The 17,622-nt window shown below is 44.6% G+C and overlaps 1 protein-coding gene across 1 annotated transcript; it reads right to left on the bottom strand.

Moving 5' to 3' along the window:
- Window positions 1-13,217: 13,217 nt before the first annotated feature.
- LOC130401899 (lipid transferase CIDEC-like) lies at window positions 13,218-16,849 on the bottom strand. Its single transcript, XM_056605921.1, has 6 exons — window positions 16,714-16,849; window positions 16,216-16,271; window positions 15,660-15,813; window positions 14,375-14,524; window positions 13,541-13,719; window positions 13,218-13,408 (listed from the first exon to the last, which is right to left on the bottom strand). Exons 2-6 carry the CDS (start codon window positions 16,266-16,268, stop codon window positions 13,228-13,230), a joined length of 717 nt encoding a protein of 238 aa, XP_056461896.1. The 5' UTR covers window positions 16,269-16,271; window positions 16,714-16,849; the 3' UTR covers window positions 13,218-13,227.
- Between the last annotated feature and the right edge of the window lie 773 nt (window positions 16,850-17,622).

Genomic DNA, 17,622 nt, shown 5'->3' with positions numbered 1-17,622 from the left:
GGCGTCCCCCTTTTCTTTTTCCTCACACGCCAAATCTGTCACACACTTGATGGGCTCCCATGGTGCACCAGGATGGGGCTCCCAGATACAGGGATGATGAACAGCTTGTTGACGGTCCTGGGAGGAGGAAGGGGACGATAAGGAAAGAGATGAGAAATCAGGTTCGGAGGAGGAGAGGACAAAAAACATTTTTCTCTTTCTGGAAGCCGGCGGGCGTCTTGAAGCTGTGCACACAACCTCCGGTGTAAAGATCATCACTTTAGCAAGAGGAAGATCGATCTGAACGATTAAATACCGCCAAACAAAACGCCACATGTATGGCTCCACTTATGACACCGCTTTGGCTGCTTTGACCTGGATGGATCACATGTCAGAATAACACACAACATTCACTAGAGATACAGTATGTATCCTCCGGCCCTATGATGGAACAGCTGCTCTAGTGGACCTAAGCGCAGCCTTCAATCTTACCCCTATCAGTATTACTGATTACCGTTATCACTTTGCCAGAGTCTGGGACTGCCACACGTAAGCTAAGGGATCACAGGTTGACACAATGGACTGTGACTTATGAACAAGGCAAAGGGAGTGAAGTATAGTAATCAGGCCTGCAGTCAGGCTGCTACTTTCCACAAAGAACTTCCCGAAAGAAATATAATGTGGCAATTTTGAACCCAGAATACAGTGATGGTCTCTGCATGAGCTGTTTGCGTTTAACAGTTTGAGTTTCAAGGCTCATGGTTCTACTGCAAGGGGAAGACTATTGAACCTGGAAAGGCATAGCCCCAATGGGTTACTTTAATCAGTTAAGTGACACAGTGAGTGAGTTAAAAATATATGTTCCAAAAACAACACATATACTGTACATACAAATACACTTGAATGAACCTGCAAGACGAAAAGAAAGATATCCACCAACACAATAGCTTCATGTCCTTTGGTATTAAAAAAACAAAGTCAAAATGTACATTTAAAATGATATAATTTAATAATTTGTCAACGGTTGCTACTGCTGTGCTGCTGGTCGTCGTACATAGGTCCACAGTGCGCTACGCTGGGCTAATGGCATAAGGACTAGCGGGGAGCACAGTGTGTGTTAGTGATTAGAGGACTCCTACTGATTGTCCCTCTGGGAAATCAATTGAATAATCAGTTGGCTAGTGGAAATCTGGGGATAAGTCACTCTAAGTATGTGAAAACAACTCAACTCCCGGTGGGAAGAAAAATAAAAACAGGTGTGTGTGTGTCTGTGTGTGTGTGTTTGTGTGTGTGTGTGTGTGTGTGTGTGTGTGTGTGTGTGTGTGTGTGTGTGTGTGTGTGTGTGTGTGTGTGTGGTGTGTGTGTTGATTACTCTTCAATAAGCAGCACCCCAACCTCAACCCCTTCCCCTCCACTCCAGACATTACACGTTAAAGTTGACTGATGGAGACCGTGTTCCTCTATCTGCGGCCTGTTGCCGTGGCAACCGAACTACGAGGCTCACTAGATTAACCATGGTGCAGACACCGTAGTACAGGAGTGATGTGACACCCGCGTGAGAGAGCTGGAGAGCGGGAGGGGGGGGAATCGCTAGAGAGAGAGATAGAAAGAGAAAGAGTTAGAGAGAGGGAGGAAGAAAGGAAGGGAGGGACCTAGAGAGAGAGAGAGATAAAGAGAGAGGGACAGTCTCGTAGAACAGATGCTGGATGAAAATGAGGCAGGTGCTTGAATAAGCCATGAGTTTGTTTGTGTGTGTGTGTGTGTGTGTGTGTGTGTGTGTGCACGCACGTGTGCGTATGTGTGTGTGTGTGTGTGTGTGTGTGCCTATGCATGCATGTGTGTGGTAAATAACCCCGTCCCAGGGAGACAAGGCTGTGCGATGGTTTCCACTCCCAACGCCTTACATCAGCCTTCGGCTTACACCCCTCCCCACCCCCATCACCCACCCCCCCCACCCCCACCACCAGCCCCACTACCACCCCCACCCCAGCTCTGTTTTTATCTCCTAATTGACTCACAAATCAGTCTCTAGGTAATTTATATCTAAAGATTGATGGCAGAAAAGCTAAAATCTCGCTTGATATGTGTCGACCAATCATATTGCTGAAGGCGGGGCTTATTTGGAGAACACAACACTGTGTGACCTGGCCATTGTAGAAATAGACGTTTTAAAATCCCCTTCCGAACGCTTCATCCGCTGCCTAAGCTTTCTTCAGTGTCCGTAATGAAACAGGAATAAGGTGTTACTCCACCGTACCTGGTTGCCGAGGCTCTCTGCCCTCTCTGCCGACTGCTGGATCCCAGATAGATCTCCTAGTAAAGTCCAGCAGGGACCCCGTGTTTGCTGTGTGAGCCACAGCCTTAATGACCCTGGGTGCCCTAGGCCTCAGTATCACATGTCTGCTGGGCTTCGGGGCTCCAAAAGGCCATGTCTTATTTGGACATCTGGTCTCCAAGTCCATGAAATAAAGCCTTGTTATATGTATGCATGTGGTTTTGAAGCGGTACGATATGTAACCCTCGCCTCAGGGGTCGTCTGACAACACAGTATTGAAGACTGATTGAATGACTTGAGTGTCTCAATGGAAAACATCATTGGTGGGCGGAAAATAACAACACGGCCCAACGTCCCAATAACCCTGTTTCTGGTTCTATAAACCACAATCTATAGAAACGACAACAAAATATAATACAATGTATACACGCACCATATCATAAAAAAAAAAGGAACACAATGACAACAATAACTATCAATATTAACAACAATGTAAACACAATAACATACCTAGAACAAATACGATTATAGGCCCCTGCCGTCTCCGTCACGTCCCCCACTAAGGAAGGGTGAAAACCAGGTGCAGCACCTTCCCCACCCGACTCCTCTAATTGGGTTCCCTGAAGAGGAAGACAGCTCTCTGTTACAGAGATAACACCACCTCATCATAACACACGCTCATAGGAAGCAACCGGCTGAGGACCGGGGCTCTTTGACTCACTGTGGAATAATATGTAATTATAATAATCTAATAATGTTTGACTCACTTTATAATGATACCCGGGGAGGGCTGCCTTTAGGATAGCATTGATAAGACCCCGTGATACACAAGGTATGACCTGGGAAAATGTATTAAAGCAAAGCACAATGTATGCAAGAAAAGGTTCATGTAGCAGTTATGACTATAGGTATTGACTTCAGCAATACTTTCCTCACACGTTGCTAAAAAAATACATATATATATATATATATAATATATATACAAATATATATATATACAAATATATATATATTTGAAAATAAATATACAGAAAATAAACTGCCAAAATGTGCTGCTATAAGAGAATGAAAGGCAACAATTAATTGAAATGCCTGCACTTGTGTTCTGGACCCTATTCGTCCCCCGACGTCTTCACCTCAGTGAACACACACCTCTCCCCTCACCATGGCAGAAGGGGGTTATGAATATACCACAGTGCGCGAAGAACGTTTCGAAGAAGAGGACCACAAGTCAATACGGTCTCGTTCCTCAAAAGCATCAAGCAGTTCTTCATCAACCCAGACCGCCATCAAAGCCCGAGCAAAGGCAGAAGCAAGTCGCTCCAAGTTTGCCTACGCTCAGAGGGAAATAGAACTCAAAGTAGAGAAGGCCCGCCTCGAACTAGAAAAGGTCAGACTGGACGCCACCCTATAGGCTCTACAAACCGAAAAGGAAATGGACGCTGCACTGATAGAAGCAGAAATACTGGAGTCAGGTTTGATAGACTCAGACCATCAGTCACACCACAGTAGAGCTTCTAAATCTCTCTCACCTCAGACACGACTCCAGCATACAGAACACTATGTACAGGATCAATCCAGCCTGAAGTCTAACTCACACAATCCACATGCCTCATCTTATCAGGAGTTAACACTAGCTACAAGTGACATAAAACAGCCCGTTGCGCCCATACATTACACACCCCTGCCTATGAAAACAGAGGCGCCCTGGCAGAACGATAGAGGGATGGACGGGAGAGGGGCCGACCCCTCAACGATCCTCATGGCAACCAGGGTAGAACGGTCAACCAAAGCCACCCTGACACCTCCACCGCCAACGACCTCGCCAGGTATCTCGCACGGAGTCAGTTGGTGACCTCAGGGCTAACAAATTTCGACGACAAGCCAGAGAATTTCTGGGCATGGAAGTCCACCTTTTACGGAGCCATCACAGGCCTGGGCCTGTCAGCCGGAGAAGAGCTTGATCTCCTCATCAAATGGCTTGGCAAGGAGTCCTCAGAACAGGCAAGAAGGCTCAAAGCAGCCAGCATCAGGCACCCCCAGGTCGGATTGATGATGGTTTGGCCGAGGCTGGAAGAGTATTATGGCTCACCAGAGGCAACCGAAAGGGCTCTTTTTGATAAACTGGAGGACTTTCCGAAAGTGACGTACAAAGACCCTCACAAGCTCCGCGACCTTGGTGACCTGCCGCTAGAACTAGAAGCTGCGAAGATGGACGGCTACTTACCTGGCCTGTCTTTTTAACTCCCCAGAAAGTACTGTAAAATAATAAGTTCAGCGCTTTTAGTTCATTTTTTGTGGACCCTAGCTTGCCTCTTCAGACTGATTCCGTCTGGAGGTGCAGGAGGGGCTTGAGCTCCACCAGCCCAATGTAATGTGTATTGGACTTGAAAAATTGAAATGCGCATGCTCGGAGTGTTTCTCTGTTGAAGTGGACAGAGTTTATTTTACTTCTGGTGGGGCTAGCTAGCCCCACCGGGACCGTCATGGACATGGTTTGTTGTTGGATTAAATAAATAAACGGGTGACGTCACAAACACTGGTCATTTAAAAGAATAAAAAATATTAGCCTAGCCCGACCTGTTTTTTAACATGTAAAAACGCCACTTAACGTTAATGATTTTCGGGTTTTGAAAAAGGTGGAACCGGGTCCTTGACAGAACCGGGTTTCGATCCCCAACCCTAATCGTACATAACAATCTCTAGGTGGCGAAGAAGTAAAAGCTGCGTCACGTTTTGAGCTACACACTTTTCCCATCTAGTTCGACTGGGTTTTGGGATTGTCGGTGCCGTTGAAGTAGTAAACGGAACCGACAATGTAAAAACCTAGTCACTACAGTCATGATTGGCTGAAAACGAGGGAGGCATCTGATTGGCTACAGTGAGTTCCTTGTAGAAAAAAAAATGCATTTGTGAATCCAGCCACGTCAGGAGAGTCTCAAAAATCCACATATAAATACAGACAAGTTCACACACTAATGCAAACAAGTTCACAAATTAAAGCGTCTTGTAAATTAAAGTTTAACAGTTTGTATATAAATGTAACAACATCCAAATACATTTTGAAGAAAATTGCAAATATATTTTTTAATTCATATATTTATGGATTTATATTACATTTATTTAAAACAAGGTGTATTTGTGTGTGGATCAGAAATGTGTTTGTGAAACTTATTTTTGTTTATGGATAAATTTCACATTTATACATACCAATATCCATTTGTGTATGCATTGAAATGTATTTGTGAGAAGAGAGTAATTTATCTATAAATCACAAAATACATTTGTGAATCCATCTCTGTGCATTCATTATTAATGAGACTGTTCTGACCCGCAAGGAAGCCAGAGTTAAAGCAGATCCCAGCTTCAACCTCCCACCTTCCCGCACAGCAGCCGAAAAGAAAGAGAGGTTTGACAGACAGATGAAGACAGCCATATCAATGCACAAGACACAAGTGTCCCCCACAGAGAGACCTAGAAACATGGACCCTGGGAAGCACTGCCCCATCCATGACAAAGACCACCTACTGAGGAAATGTAGAGGCTTCAGGGAGAAGTCCCTCGAAGAGCGCAAGCAGTTTCTAAAAGACAATCACATGTGTTTCCAGTGCTGCTCCTCAACAACCCACTTAGCTCGGGACTGCGTCACAGAGGTGGACTGCAAGGAATGTGGCAGCAACCGTCACACCTCAGCACTCCACCCAGGACTAGCTCCCTGGAAGTCCAAGTCGCCCCCCCCTGCTTCAGAGAACGGGGAGGGAGGAGAACAAGCGGACAATCAGGAAGTCACCTCCAAGTGCACGGAAGTATGCGGAGATGGAATGAGTCTCAGGGCATGTTCACATCTGCCTCGTCAGCGTCTTTCCTGAAGGACGAAGGGAGGAGTCCAGAAGGATGTAAGCTATCTTGGACGAGCAAGGCAACCGTTCCTTGGCGACGTCAAGAGTTCTTCAGCATCTTCAACGTGGCGTGTAGTCCATCGCCATACACATTCAGGACATGTTCAAGTCTCAAGGAGACTGCTGGCAATTCTCCTCTTCCCACACTCCTCGAATGCAACCAAATCCCAAACAACCGTTTGGAGATCCCAACCCCCAATGCTGCTCGACACCTGAGACGCATCGCAGATGAGATCCCACCCCTGGTTCCAGATGCACACATACTCCTGTTGCACGGTAGAGACATTCTTAGAGTACACAAAGTAAGAAGTCAAATAAACGGTCCACATGATGCCCCATTCACCCAAAAGCTGCAACTTGGATGGGTCGCCGTCGGCGATGTGCCTCGGGGAAGCGCACAAGCAACCCCACGTCAGAATATTCAGAACCTCCATTCTGGAAACTGGACGGCCCAGTTTTCTCAGCCCATGCAGCAGCAAAATACAGGTGAAAGAGATGTTCGCCCACGGCTACTCAGCGTTGGACACCACAGACAGCACACAGACGCTCAATGGAGAAAACCTGGGTCAGTCAGTCTTCCTTCACACAGCCAGCGACAACAAGCTCGCTCCTTCAATGGATGACCTGAGGTTCCTGCAGATCACGGAGGACGCGTATCGACAAGACTTGTCTTGTCGATACTCTTCTTGTAGCACCAAATCTTTTGGTGCTACAACTGTTAAGATGCCAGCCCCACCTCCTGCCGGTCCTTCTTCTTCTTACGCGTCCACCAGAAGCAGACGGCGATGCACACCAGTCACAGCAATACACACACCAGCACCGGGACCAGGTGGTCTTGACACTCATTGGTCTCACAGTAATCCCGGAGCTCCGAGCAGGACTTGCCCTGGTACACGTCTGAGCACGTGCAGGTGAAGTCCCCTGATTGGCTGTGGCACATGGCCATGTTCTGACAGGGGTTGGGGCTGCAGGGGTCAGACTTGACCTAGAGACGCCCGGCGGACAGACACACTCATACCCCCGGGCCAGCGCCTTGCAGCTTCCTCCATTCTGGCACTGTCCCTGGCAGCTGTGAACGTTGATGTCACAGTCCAGCCCCGCCCATCCAGTGAAGCAGGTGCATGATATCCACCCATCAGATCTTTGCAAGAGTAAGCATTGAGACAGGGCTGGCCAGCACACTTCATTAACATCGATCTGGCAGGTCTTCCCGCTCCAGGGTGGAGAACAGATGCACTCAAAGTCGTTCTCCAGGTCCATGCAGGTCCCACTGTGCGCACACGGACTGGATTCACACTCATCCGTGTCAATAGCACAGGTGGTGCCCGGACCAGCCGGCAGGACGGTGGCACTGGAAACCAGACGGAACCTCGTGGCACGCTCCTCCTCTAGCACAGGGGTGGGACATGCAGGCGTTCTCCACGATCTCGCAGTTCTTGCCCGAGTAGCCATGGCGACAGGCGCAGTGGTCATCGTCTGGCTTTGTGTTCATGCACGACCCGCCGTCTAATTATTACACATGGCTTATTTATTTCTGTACGGAACATAAAGGGCCAATTGCTCTCTCAGTTAGCATTGCTGCGCTTTAAAACCTGACTCCTTAAAGGGACACTGTGTAATATTTATGTCATTTATTACCTCAAATCAACGTATTCATTCATAAATAAGTCCTCATTGGTGTAAAATTATCGCTGCCAAAAATCTCACTTATCCTCCTGAGCAAAGAATAATTAATATTTAGTTACATAGGACGGGTAAGCTTCATGGAGGCTTCCATGTTCTTCCGGTCTATGAATGGCCGAGAGGGACAAAAAGCACTACGTGGTACAGGAAATGCAGACGCGTTTTCGAGCCAGCATGAATGATGACTGAAATAATTCACTATCTTGCTCGAGGAGTAATTACTCATGCATCATTAGCTTACACTAATGATTCAATGCAGTTTGAAATTTGTTTGAAATAACGAACCTCATCATCACTCGAATGACTCGATGAGGTAGTATTGGATGTCATGACACAGCTTATTGGCACATACTGCCCACCGTAGTTTTTGAACAAGCGAGCACTATTAGTTTGGATGCAATATACAATTGTACCACTAGATGGGAGTATTTTTTACACAGTGTCCCTTTAAAACTGAGGTTTGTGATTGCTGTGTAACGACTCGTCCATTGCTAACCATTTTAGTTGAGCATTGACCTTTTTATGTTTCGTTGAATGGTACGATCCTCTGTGCATTCATTTATTTTTTTTACAGACAAATAATCTGTTCTTTGTAGAGTTTTAGTTGGGCACTTTAAGCAACTCCTATATTGAAGCCTGTATTGTACTGAAGGCCTATCTGGTGTAATAAGTGTTAATGTATCATACCTATTAATTAATAATAATTCATAAAACTAATTCTGTGTGTGTGTGTCGGTTATGATGGAGCCTTGTTTCATCCTGCAAACTGGGTTAGTCTCCTCTAAAACCACCTGTCGAGATTAGACTAACACGCACAAAATACGCCCTCTAGTGTCTAATGTTAATTTCTCTGAAGACACAGCAATTGAGATCAAGGTAAAACGCAGCTGCAGGTTAAACATATGACATATGACACATATGTACATATGACACAGCAATGGGGCTTAAGACGTCATGTGACTTCTTAAGTTTAAAACCGTGTTAAACTCTCAAAAGTGGCTAAGCTACCGACAGAGCAATTGCCCCATCGTATCTAGTACCTAAACAAGCCCTTAATACAGAAAATAAACTGCCAAAATGTGCTGCGATAAGAGAATAAAAGACAACATTTGATTGAAATGCCTGCACTTGAGTCATCTGTTCATTCCATCATTGTTCAAAATTGTCTCTTGACTCACTTATAATGACACTCTTCCCAGAGAGACTGACAGTCCCTTTCCTAACAAGGCATTGCTCAGGACAAAGGAGGGTACAATGACTACTTTCACCATCCAGTGGAAAGACATAAAGCTGCCTTCTTAAACACAGCTGCTCAGGAGGGATGATATCCACAAACTGGAAGGTTTCTTGTTCACATGCATAATAAAAGATCATACCGTGTGTGTGTGTGTGTCTGTGTACTCATGCGCTTATGTGTGTGCGTGTGTGTGTGTGTGTGTGTGTGTGTGTGTGTGTGTGTGTGTGTGTGTGTGTGTGTATAGAGCCTGTAAGCACACAGACTGTATTCAAGGATAGCCAGATACAGTCAGGTAAAGTGCACGCTTCCTGGCTACCTGCTGTGTCTAAGAGGTTTAAGAGGTGGATACAGAGATGGAAAATTGGTCCTGTGTACGTACCAGAGGTTACATACACGCGCAGAGGGTAAGGTATATGTTGTAGCAGAAAGGTTGAGGTGAAGTATGTTGTAGCTCAGAGGGTAAAGGGTTATGTTGTAGCAGAGAGGTGGAGGTATAGTATGTTGTAGCTAAGTGGACAAGGTATATGTTGGAGTAGAGAGGTTACTGTATAGTATGTTTTAGCTGAGAGGTTGAGGTCTAGTATGTTGCAACATAGAGGTTGAGGTATAGTATGTTGTAGCTCAGAGGATAAGGTATATGTTGGAGTAGAGAGGTTGCTGTAAGGTATGTTGTAGCTGGTTGAGGTATAGTATGTTGTAGCTGAGAGGTTGAGGTAAAGTATGTTGTAGCTGAGAGGTTGAGGTATAGTATGCTGAACTATAGAGGTTGAGGTATAGTATGTTGTAACAAAGAGGTGAGGTTTACCCTCTTGCAGTGCAGAAGGTAAGGTATATGTTGGAGTAGAGAGGTTGAGATAGTGCATCTCCCTTCTGGCTGGCTTTCCTGCATGCGGCACTCGTCATCTGCAGCTCATCCAGAGTGTGGAAGCCCAAATAGTTCCTAAGATCTCGTACACGATACGTCTCCACCACAGCCTGAAGGGGCAACCTGTGCCAGCCCCAATCCGATTCAGGACACTGGTTCTTGCCTACTGTGCCGCTAACAGATCAGGCCCCTCCGCCATCCAGGCCACGGTCGAACCGGCACGTCCCATACGCTCCATGACTGAGAAACCACTTTCTTCTCGATCTTGGTTGTTCAGCGTCCTGGCTTTACAATGGTGGCCCCACCCGTCCTCCACCGCAGTGAAACTCATCTTTTCAAACTGCATCTTGGTGAATGAAAAATGCCAAAGGAAAATAAACGGTGTCTCTCGCTTGCTTCTATATTGTAACAGATAAAAGAGTTGCTATGTTAATTTTTTTTACGATATATACATTTAATGATTCTTCTGCTTTTGGGGTTTATCTCCATCATTGAAGGTGTTCACTGTGAGTCACTTTGGACAAAAGTGCCTGCTTAATAAATGTAATGCAATGAGGAATAGTATGTTGTAACAGAGAGGTTGAGGTAGGCTATAGTGTGTTGAAGCGGAAAGGATGAGTTAAAGTATATCACATAGAGGTTGAGGAATAGTTTGTTGTAGAGCAGAGGTTTAGTATGTTGTAGTGTAGAGGTAAAAAATAATAAAATAATGTAATTGTTATTATTCATTCTTATTTTAGCTTTATTTTACTACTTTAGCTTTATTTTACTAAAATGCCTTTTTAACTTTCCCTTTATTTTCTCACTTTACTTACTAAAAAGCCTTTTTAACTTTCTATTTTACTCATTTCTTTGCATATGTTTTCTTTTACTTATCTATTATTTTGTTTTAATGTATAACAATGTTTATATGTGAAGCACTTTGAGTCTGCCTTGTGTATGAAAAGTGCTATATAAATAAAGTTGCCTTGCCTTGCCTTGCCTTTAACTGAAATACTTGAAAGAGCTATAGCCACCAAATACCTGGGTCAGGGAGAGAAGTAGGAAGAAAGGAGAAAAGTGGATGTGTTTTTGCTCAGACGGCTTGTTGGTCATGTGCTATGTGCATGCATGTGAGACAACATATGATGGATACTTGACATAAAGCCTCCCGGGTGCACCACAATCACTTATAGTGTGTACACACACACACACACACACACACACACACACACACACACACACACACACACACACACACACACACACACACACACACACACACACACACACACACACACACACACACACACACACACACATTTTAAGAGCATATATCTTCCGTCCTCTCACATACTCAATGATGTGGTTGATAATTTAGATAATTCGACATCATAAATATTCAATACACACTGAGCAGCAATAATAACCTCTCACACATTATACTGCGTCTCCCAAAGGTTCCAAAAGCCAGATCTGAAGGTTTTGTTAAGTAAGAACGCACCTGAACAACTGAAGGAGATGAAGGTAAAACTAAGTCTTAAGGGTAGAACCCATCACCCCACAGAGAATGTCGGAGGCGTGCTTGCTTTTGTAACACCGTACAGAATCGGCATGTTGAATGCTATATTCAGAGGCTGCAGTGCACTGCACACAGATCACACCGAAGCGTGGGAGAAACACTGGCTCAGAGATCACGGTGTCCACCAGCCGCCCTCCATCTACATGGAGCCTGCGGCATCCCCCATCCATTTTGGTTACATGTGGACTTTGCGATGACATAAAAATAAACATTTGAGAGAATTTGTTTATTTGTGAAAGAATACATTATGAATTCACTGCGACTTGGTGAACACATCTACAGAATATACATACAACTCAAGACTCTTCGGAGGCGCAAAAGTTGAAATATGAAATTGTCATGTTCCGCAGATTTTTGCTATTTTCTAATTTAATTTAAGTGCGGGATTAACAGCATCAACCAAACCATGCAAGTGTGAACTATTTCCGTATTAATTACGTTGAGAAACAAGCCTATGTTCATCTTTACGCGAACAACCCATCTAGATATAGGCTGACGTGCGTAATCCAAAAAATGTAATAAAATCGAGAAGTAATAAAGAAATACTTTAGCGAACAATCAGGTCTCTTACCTCTTTGTGCGCAAGGAAAGTTTCGCGTACCGATCCATAATCATCCTCGTGTCATAATTTATGTTGTCACGCACACCAAAGCACTAGTAGTAAAGAACAGCTTCTCAGTCAGACCTCCCCTCACTGCCTCCGAGACAGTCACACGTGTAGTGTGTGTGTGTGTGTGTGTGTGTGTGTGTGTGTGTGTGTGTGTGTGTGTGTGTGTGTGTGTGTGTGTGTGTGGGCGTGTGTGTATGTGTGTATGTGTGTGTCTCAGAGTTGACCATCCCCCATATCTGTTATTAAATGAAATGTCAGGAATCCCATCAGGAAGTAAAAACACTATGGAAGGTTAACACTTAAGACATCAGTTAACTTATATATGAAATGGAAACCGTCCAAAGCCAGAAATTACAATTACAATGCACAAAAACAAAGGGAATGTTGTCACTGTCGGGACAACAAAATGGGATAATAAATAAATAAATAAATAAAGGATGACTAGGGACACCTGATTGGCTGGACCGTGAGGAAGAGGTGATGAAGAGGTGAAGAAGTGCAGCCAAAGACATCAGCTAATTTCTGTTGTCAGCCTAATGGCTCTGATCCGTCTCGGCTCCTGTCTCCCCCGGTCCCCTGCCTTGGTCCCTCTGAACACCCAGCTGCAGCTGACAGAGCAGCGCCAGCCAGGGGACAATTAGGGGAGCGTGGGAGAGACAGCTGGACCTGCTGCCAATTACCAGGACCAGTCACAGCCAACACACACGCACACACGCTATTCTATGTTACTTTTTGTTCCTTTTACGAACACAGAAATAAGTAGTGTAATTTATTTATTCACGTTTACAATAACAAAAGCGCTATAATGTCACAACTTAATTGAAAGTGCATCAAGGGAACATTGCGTTGGTGGCGTTGGCTTGAAACAGAAATTCCAGCTCTCAAAGTCTGCAGAAAGGACATGGCTGATGCCTTTTAGTCAAGTGGGTCGGCCATGTTGCCAGCAGTAACTCCTCAGAGCAGCGTGTGTGGGTGTGTGGGTTTCTCCCTCTCTCTCTCTCTCCCCCTCTCTCCCCCCTCTCTCTCTCTCTCTCTCTCTCTCTCTCTCTCTCTCTCTCTCTCTCTCTCTCTCTCTCTCTCTCTCTCTCTCTCTCCTCCCCCCCCCCCCCTCTCTCTCTCTAGAGGGCCTTGCCCAGCAGCAGGCCCTGCAGCTGCCTGACCCTGCTCGCCTGCGGCAGGGCCAGCAGCCTCCTCTCAGCGTGCTCGTCCTCCTCCAGGAGCTGCTCCATGTAGAAGGAGGAGCCCAGCAGGACGTGGCCCGTGGCCTGCATGGAGAACAGGGTCCAGCGCAGGGCCTCCCTGGAGGGGCACAGGGAGCAAGCAGTCAGAGCTGCTATCACAACTCATTTGCAAGCCACAGATTATTCCTCAGTAGCACACCAGACCAATAATCAATAATGAGTCCATCCTATAATATTTTATTTGACTCACTTGAGCATCCTTTTGGCAGCGTGGCACCGCAGGTCGTAGGTCACGGAGTAAACACCGTACAGGGTCGCCTTCACGCTCAGGCACCCAATGAAGTCTTTGGGGTTGTTTTTGTAGAGGTCAAAGGTGATCTTGGCCACATCTTTCCTGGGCTGGTCACTGGTGTCGATGTAAAGCCTTGACTACACGGAAAGAAACGTTATCCAATCAAACCACAAGGAACGGATGGGTCAAAAAACATGGCAGTGATACGGTTCTCTGTGGATAGACCAACAGACTGGACTGAGGCATGTTGAACCAGAAGCTGACGTATACATTATAAACAGCAGGATTTCTCAAAGACTGAAGTGCGTCACGATGGTTTGTGAATTAAAAAAAGTGGTTCACAAGAAAAACGTTTGATAAACACTGATATACAGTACAGTATGTATGTATGCAGCACAAGTATGGGCATATAATTCACCATGATTGGAATGAGGATTGGATGAAGCTTTCAGAAGGGTTTTTAATAACTTCTACAGTGGCCCGTCTAACTAGGGTTGATTTGGGAATTCATAGACACTCTGTGTACAGTTGACTACTGTTGGCTGAGTATGTCTCTACCAATTGTGCACTTGCAAATCCCCTCCTCCAGCCACAGGGTTGGCCAAAACCAAAATGAAGCGAAAGAAAGTTAGCTCAGATTGAGCTTGTCTGCCATCAGACTTTAAGATATTAAGACCACAGGACCACATGATACCAACTGTAAGCAAACCAAATCCGACGGTAAGTTGGCGAACAGTGCCATCTAGTGTATTATAGCAACATCTCAACTCAGCCTCGGAGGTAGCCTCATACCGGAGTTGGAGCCCAACTTTGTCCCTTCTCCAGAACCATGAGGACTGAATTTTCCGGCAGGGTCTGGAAAAACTCCTCAGTATCCACGCCGGTGCCGTCTTCATCCAGCACAAGTCCACTGACACAGGACACCCCCAGCGAGTCCATGACCTGACAATCAAGGCACAATATAAGCAGGGATTCATCCTGCGGTCCAAGGGGATAATTAGAGAAAAACTCAAATACACAAATACTGAAAGGAACCAGTGAGGTTGATCCTCAAACATTATTTATAGGAGCAGAATGTGTGGAGGACAAATGTACAAATGTTATCAAAGTATGGTACGCACATGTTTAGTATTGTATAGCATGTAAGCCACAAGTTAATCGTCAAGTCTCAAGGAAGTCCAAAGACACTAGGGTGGAATCAAGTCGCGCCCCTGATAGAAGTAAAGCAAGTCAAGTCTTTGCTTGGGTAAAGCAAGTCACAATTTATAGTAATTCATCCCTCGGACACACACACACACACACACACACACACACACACACACACACACACACACACACACACACACACACACACACACACACACACACACACACACACACACACACACACACACACACACACACACACACACACACACACACACACACACACACACACACACACCCAGTCCTCAAATGTATGACTCAATTCAAGTAATTTGACATTTGAAGTCCCCCACCTCTGATGTATAGTAATGTATGTATGTTTATTGAATTTATTTATTTTATTAATGTTTTTAATACATATATGTATGGTTATGTACAGAGAGCATTAGGATGTATTTCTGTCAGAGGTTGGACTCAACAGACGTCACCTCAACCAAGTCTTCAAACTGCTCAGTCGTTCATTTCATCCATGGTAATATATTCCAGTGCACACAGAACCAGCTCCTTCCTCGCTATGACTCATGCTGCCAGTCATCTTCATGGTTTCTCACTTCTGACTCATGCTGCTTCACGCCACCAATTCATGATTAAAAGGGGCCAATAAAAGACCTTTGTCAGAATCTTCCATGTCCCACATCGTTTCTATAATAACCTTCTCCTGGCTCTTTCAACAGATCAACTGTTGAAACATTCACTGTGTGTCTTCAGATTCTACCTTATTGATCAGGGCTTCAGGAAACCCTCACGAGTGTGTCTTTAGACTCTACCTAACTGATCAGGCCTTCAGGAAACCCTCAGTCTGTGTGTCTTTAGACTCTACCTTACTGATCAGGCATTCAAGAAACCCTCAGCCTGGGTCTTAAGACTCTACCTTACAGATCAGGTCTCGAAGTTCATTGGCCATGATACCCTTCTTCAGGCTACGGTCTGCACTAGTGACCCGGAAGGGCTTGTGCGGAGGGGGTTTCGCTGCCAGGAGCTGCTGGGTCATGGACGCACTGGCGGACATGCTGGCCGTTACGTATCTGGAGGAGTGAAACACATTGCGAGATTGTAATGATTTAGAACACAAGAGCCTGCCCAAGGCCGCAATGATTATACGTAGTTAACGATTGTATTCAGTCTGTAGAATAATGGCAAACGTCTACAATAAGCTTCCAGTCCCAAGTATTTTCTCTGTTTAGGATCTAGGCTTTTTACACTGCCTACAAGAAATAATTATACATTATAAATTTCCCAAATCAGAAAGAGAAATACAAATATAAAACTTTTCTCGTAAAACCATGAGAAGGGATTTGATACCCCTCCCCCCCCATAAAATAGCATAAAAAAAGAAAAAATATCAATCATTCGGTTGTTGGAATAATCTCTTCACTATGACACACTAGTGACGGCAGCGAGTAGCTGCGGCTTGTCTGGGTTCATACTTTGAGAGGGAAGCTGGAGACAACAGACCGAGGGACTTCATGGCGTAATCCATTTCCTGAGAGCCGACAAAAGACCAGAGATCAACAGAATGACGGCACTGGTTAGCTCTTTAAATCGCAGGGAGTACGAACCAAAACAGACACTCATTTTGATCTTGGGAATCTTCAAAATGATAACTGAAACATATATTCGCTGAACGTTTTTTTTTTGCTTAATTTGATTAAAAGATTTACTTTCAAAATGATAAATCGATTGACAGACCGCCTGATCCAAAAATGATGCAACTACTTTCCTGAAAAGACCATTTGGTATTTATTCAGAACACATTATAAAAATGAGAATCAATGCTACGTTCTTTGGCAGAAACAATCCAAACGGAGCCTAATACACCAAATCAAATTAAGTCTTAGTCAATGAAAAACACCTATCAATACAAAATAAGTTAGAAAAAGCCTACAAAAAGTTCAAAATAAATTGATGATTAAACATGTACATACCAATAAACAATTCTCGGTTCCGAAGTTGTTAAAAATAACTTTTGAAGAAACGCAATTCACTGAACGCTTTAGTCGTAGTTGACAACAACCTCACCAGACGTGGTGTTATCTAGACAGTGTTGCGTCGCCTCTATATAAATGGTATTGCACCATTCTGCTCTTTCACCTTTGTGCTTGAGCAGCGTTGAGCAATCCTCTGGGGAACCACACATAGTCACATGATTGTCCTACATAACTATGTGTAATTTATCATGCAGCAAAAATAATTGTATTAGTTGGGGTAGGAAAAATAATAAGAGGGATTAGGTAATTTGCATTTCGAGTGATGGGTTGTGTGGTGTGTATGGGGAGACCCTTTGACAACACTCTCAAATAGACATCAGTCTTGTTGTATCAATATGACACATTTCATTGCTCTGTTCCTCATCATTAAATCATAGACGTCACTCTATTGGACAAGGTGCCTGAGCCTCAGACAGACATGTTAGATAATGCTATGGAGTTCAATCAGATAACAATGATGTCAGTGCGTGTGTCCCTGCGTTCAGATGTCCATATGTAGGCCTACAGCGAGGACGCACACACTGATGTGATCTCTTAAAGAGTTGAATCGGTTACTAATAGCCTACTGATGATGTGGAATAATGGGTCACGCCTATTACAACCAAACTACCGATTTTGGGACATAAGCATATCGCCCTCACTCATATTTAATTTAATCTATAGTCAGTCGCGAACAGATCAGATCAAACCCGAAGTAAAAATCTTTAAGATTCATTGTTTTGTCCAGCGAACAGCACCCTTGAGTTTGATAATAACGTCTTCCGCGAACAAAGTACACAGACGCAAACGGGTTTAATTTCGAACTCAAGTAACCTTCACTATTTGTCTATTTAACCTGTAAACCTA

The sequence above is a fragment of the Gadus chalcogrammus genome, chromosome 13 (genome assembly GCF_026213295.1).
Source record: "Gadus chalcogrammus isolate NIFS_2021 chromosome 13, NIFS_Gcha_1.0, whole genome shotgun sequence".
Taxonomy (NCBI): Eukaryota; Metazoa; Chordata; class Actinopteri; order Gadiformes; family Gadidae; genus Gadus; species Gadus chalcogrammus.
This window is presented reverse-complemented; position numbering and strand designations above follow the sequence as displayed.

Coding starts and splice junctions, on each gene's coding strand:
- LOC130401899 (XM_056605921.1), bottom strand. CDS start 16,268: ATGGATTACGCCATGAAGTCCCTCGGTCTGTTGTCTCCAGCTTCCCTC. Junction 15,814..16,215: donor TCTCCAGCTTCCCTCTCAAA/GTATGAACCCAG, acceptor TCACTCCTCCAG/ATACGTAACGGCCAGCATGT. Junction 13,409..13,540: donor GCTGCCAAAAGGATGCTCAA/GTGAGTCAAATA, acceptor GTGCCCCTCCAG/GGAGGCCCTGCGCTGGACCC.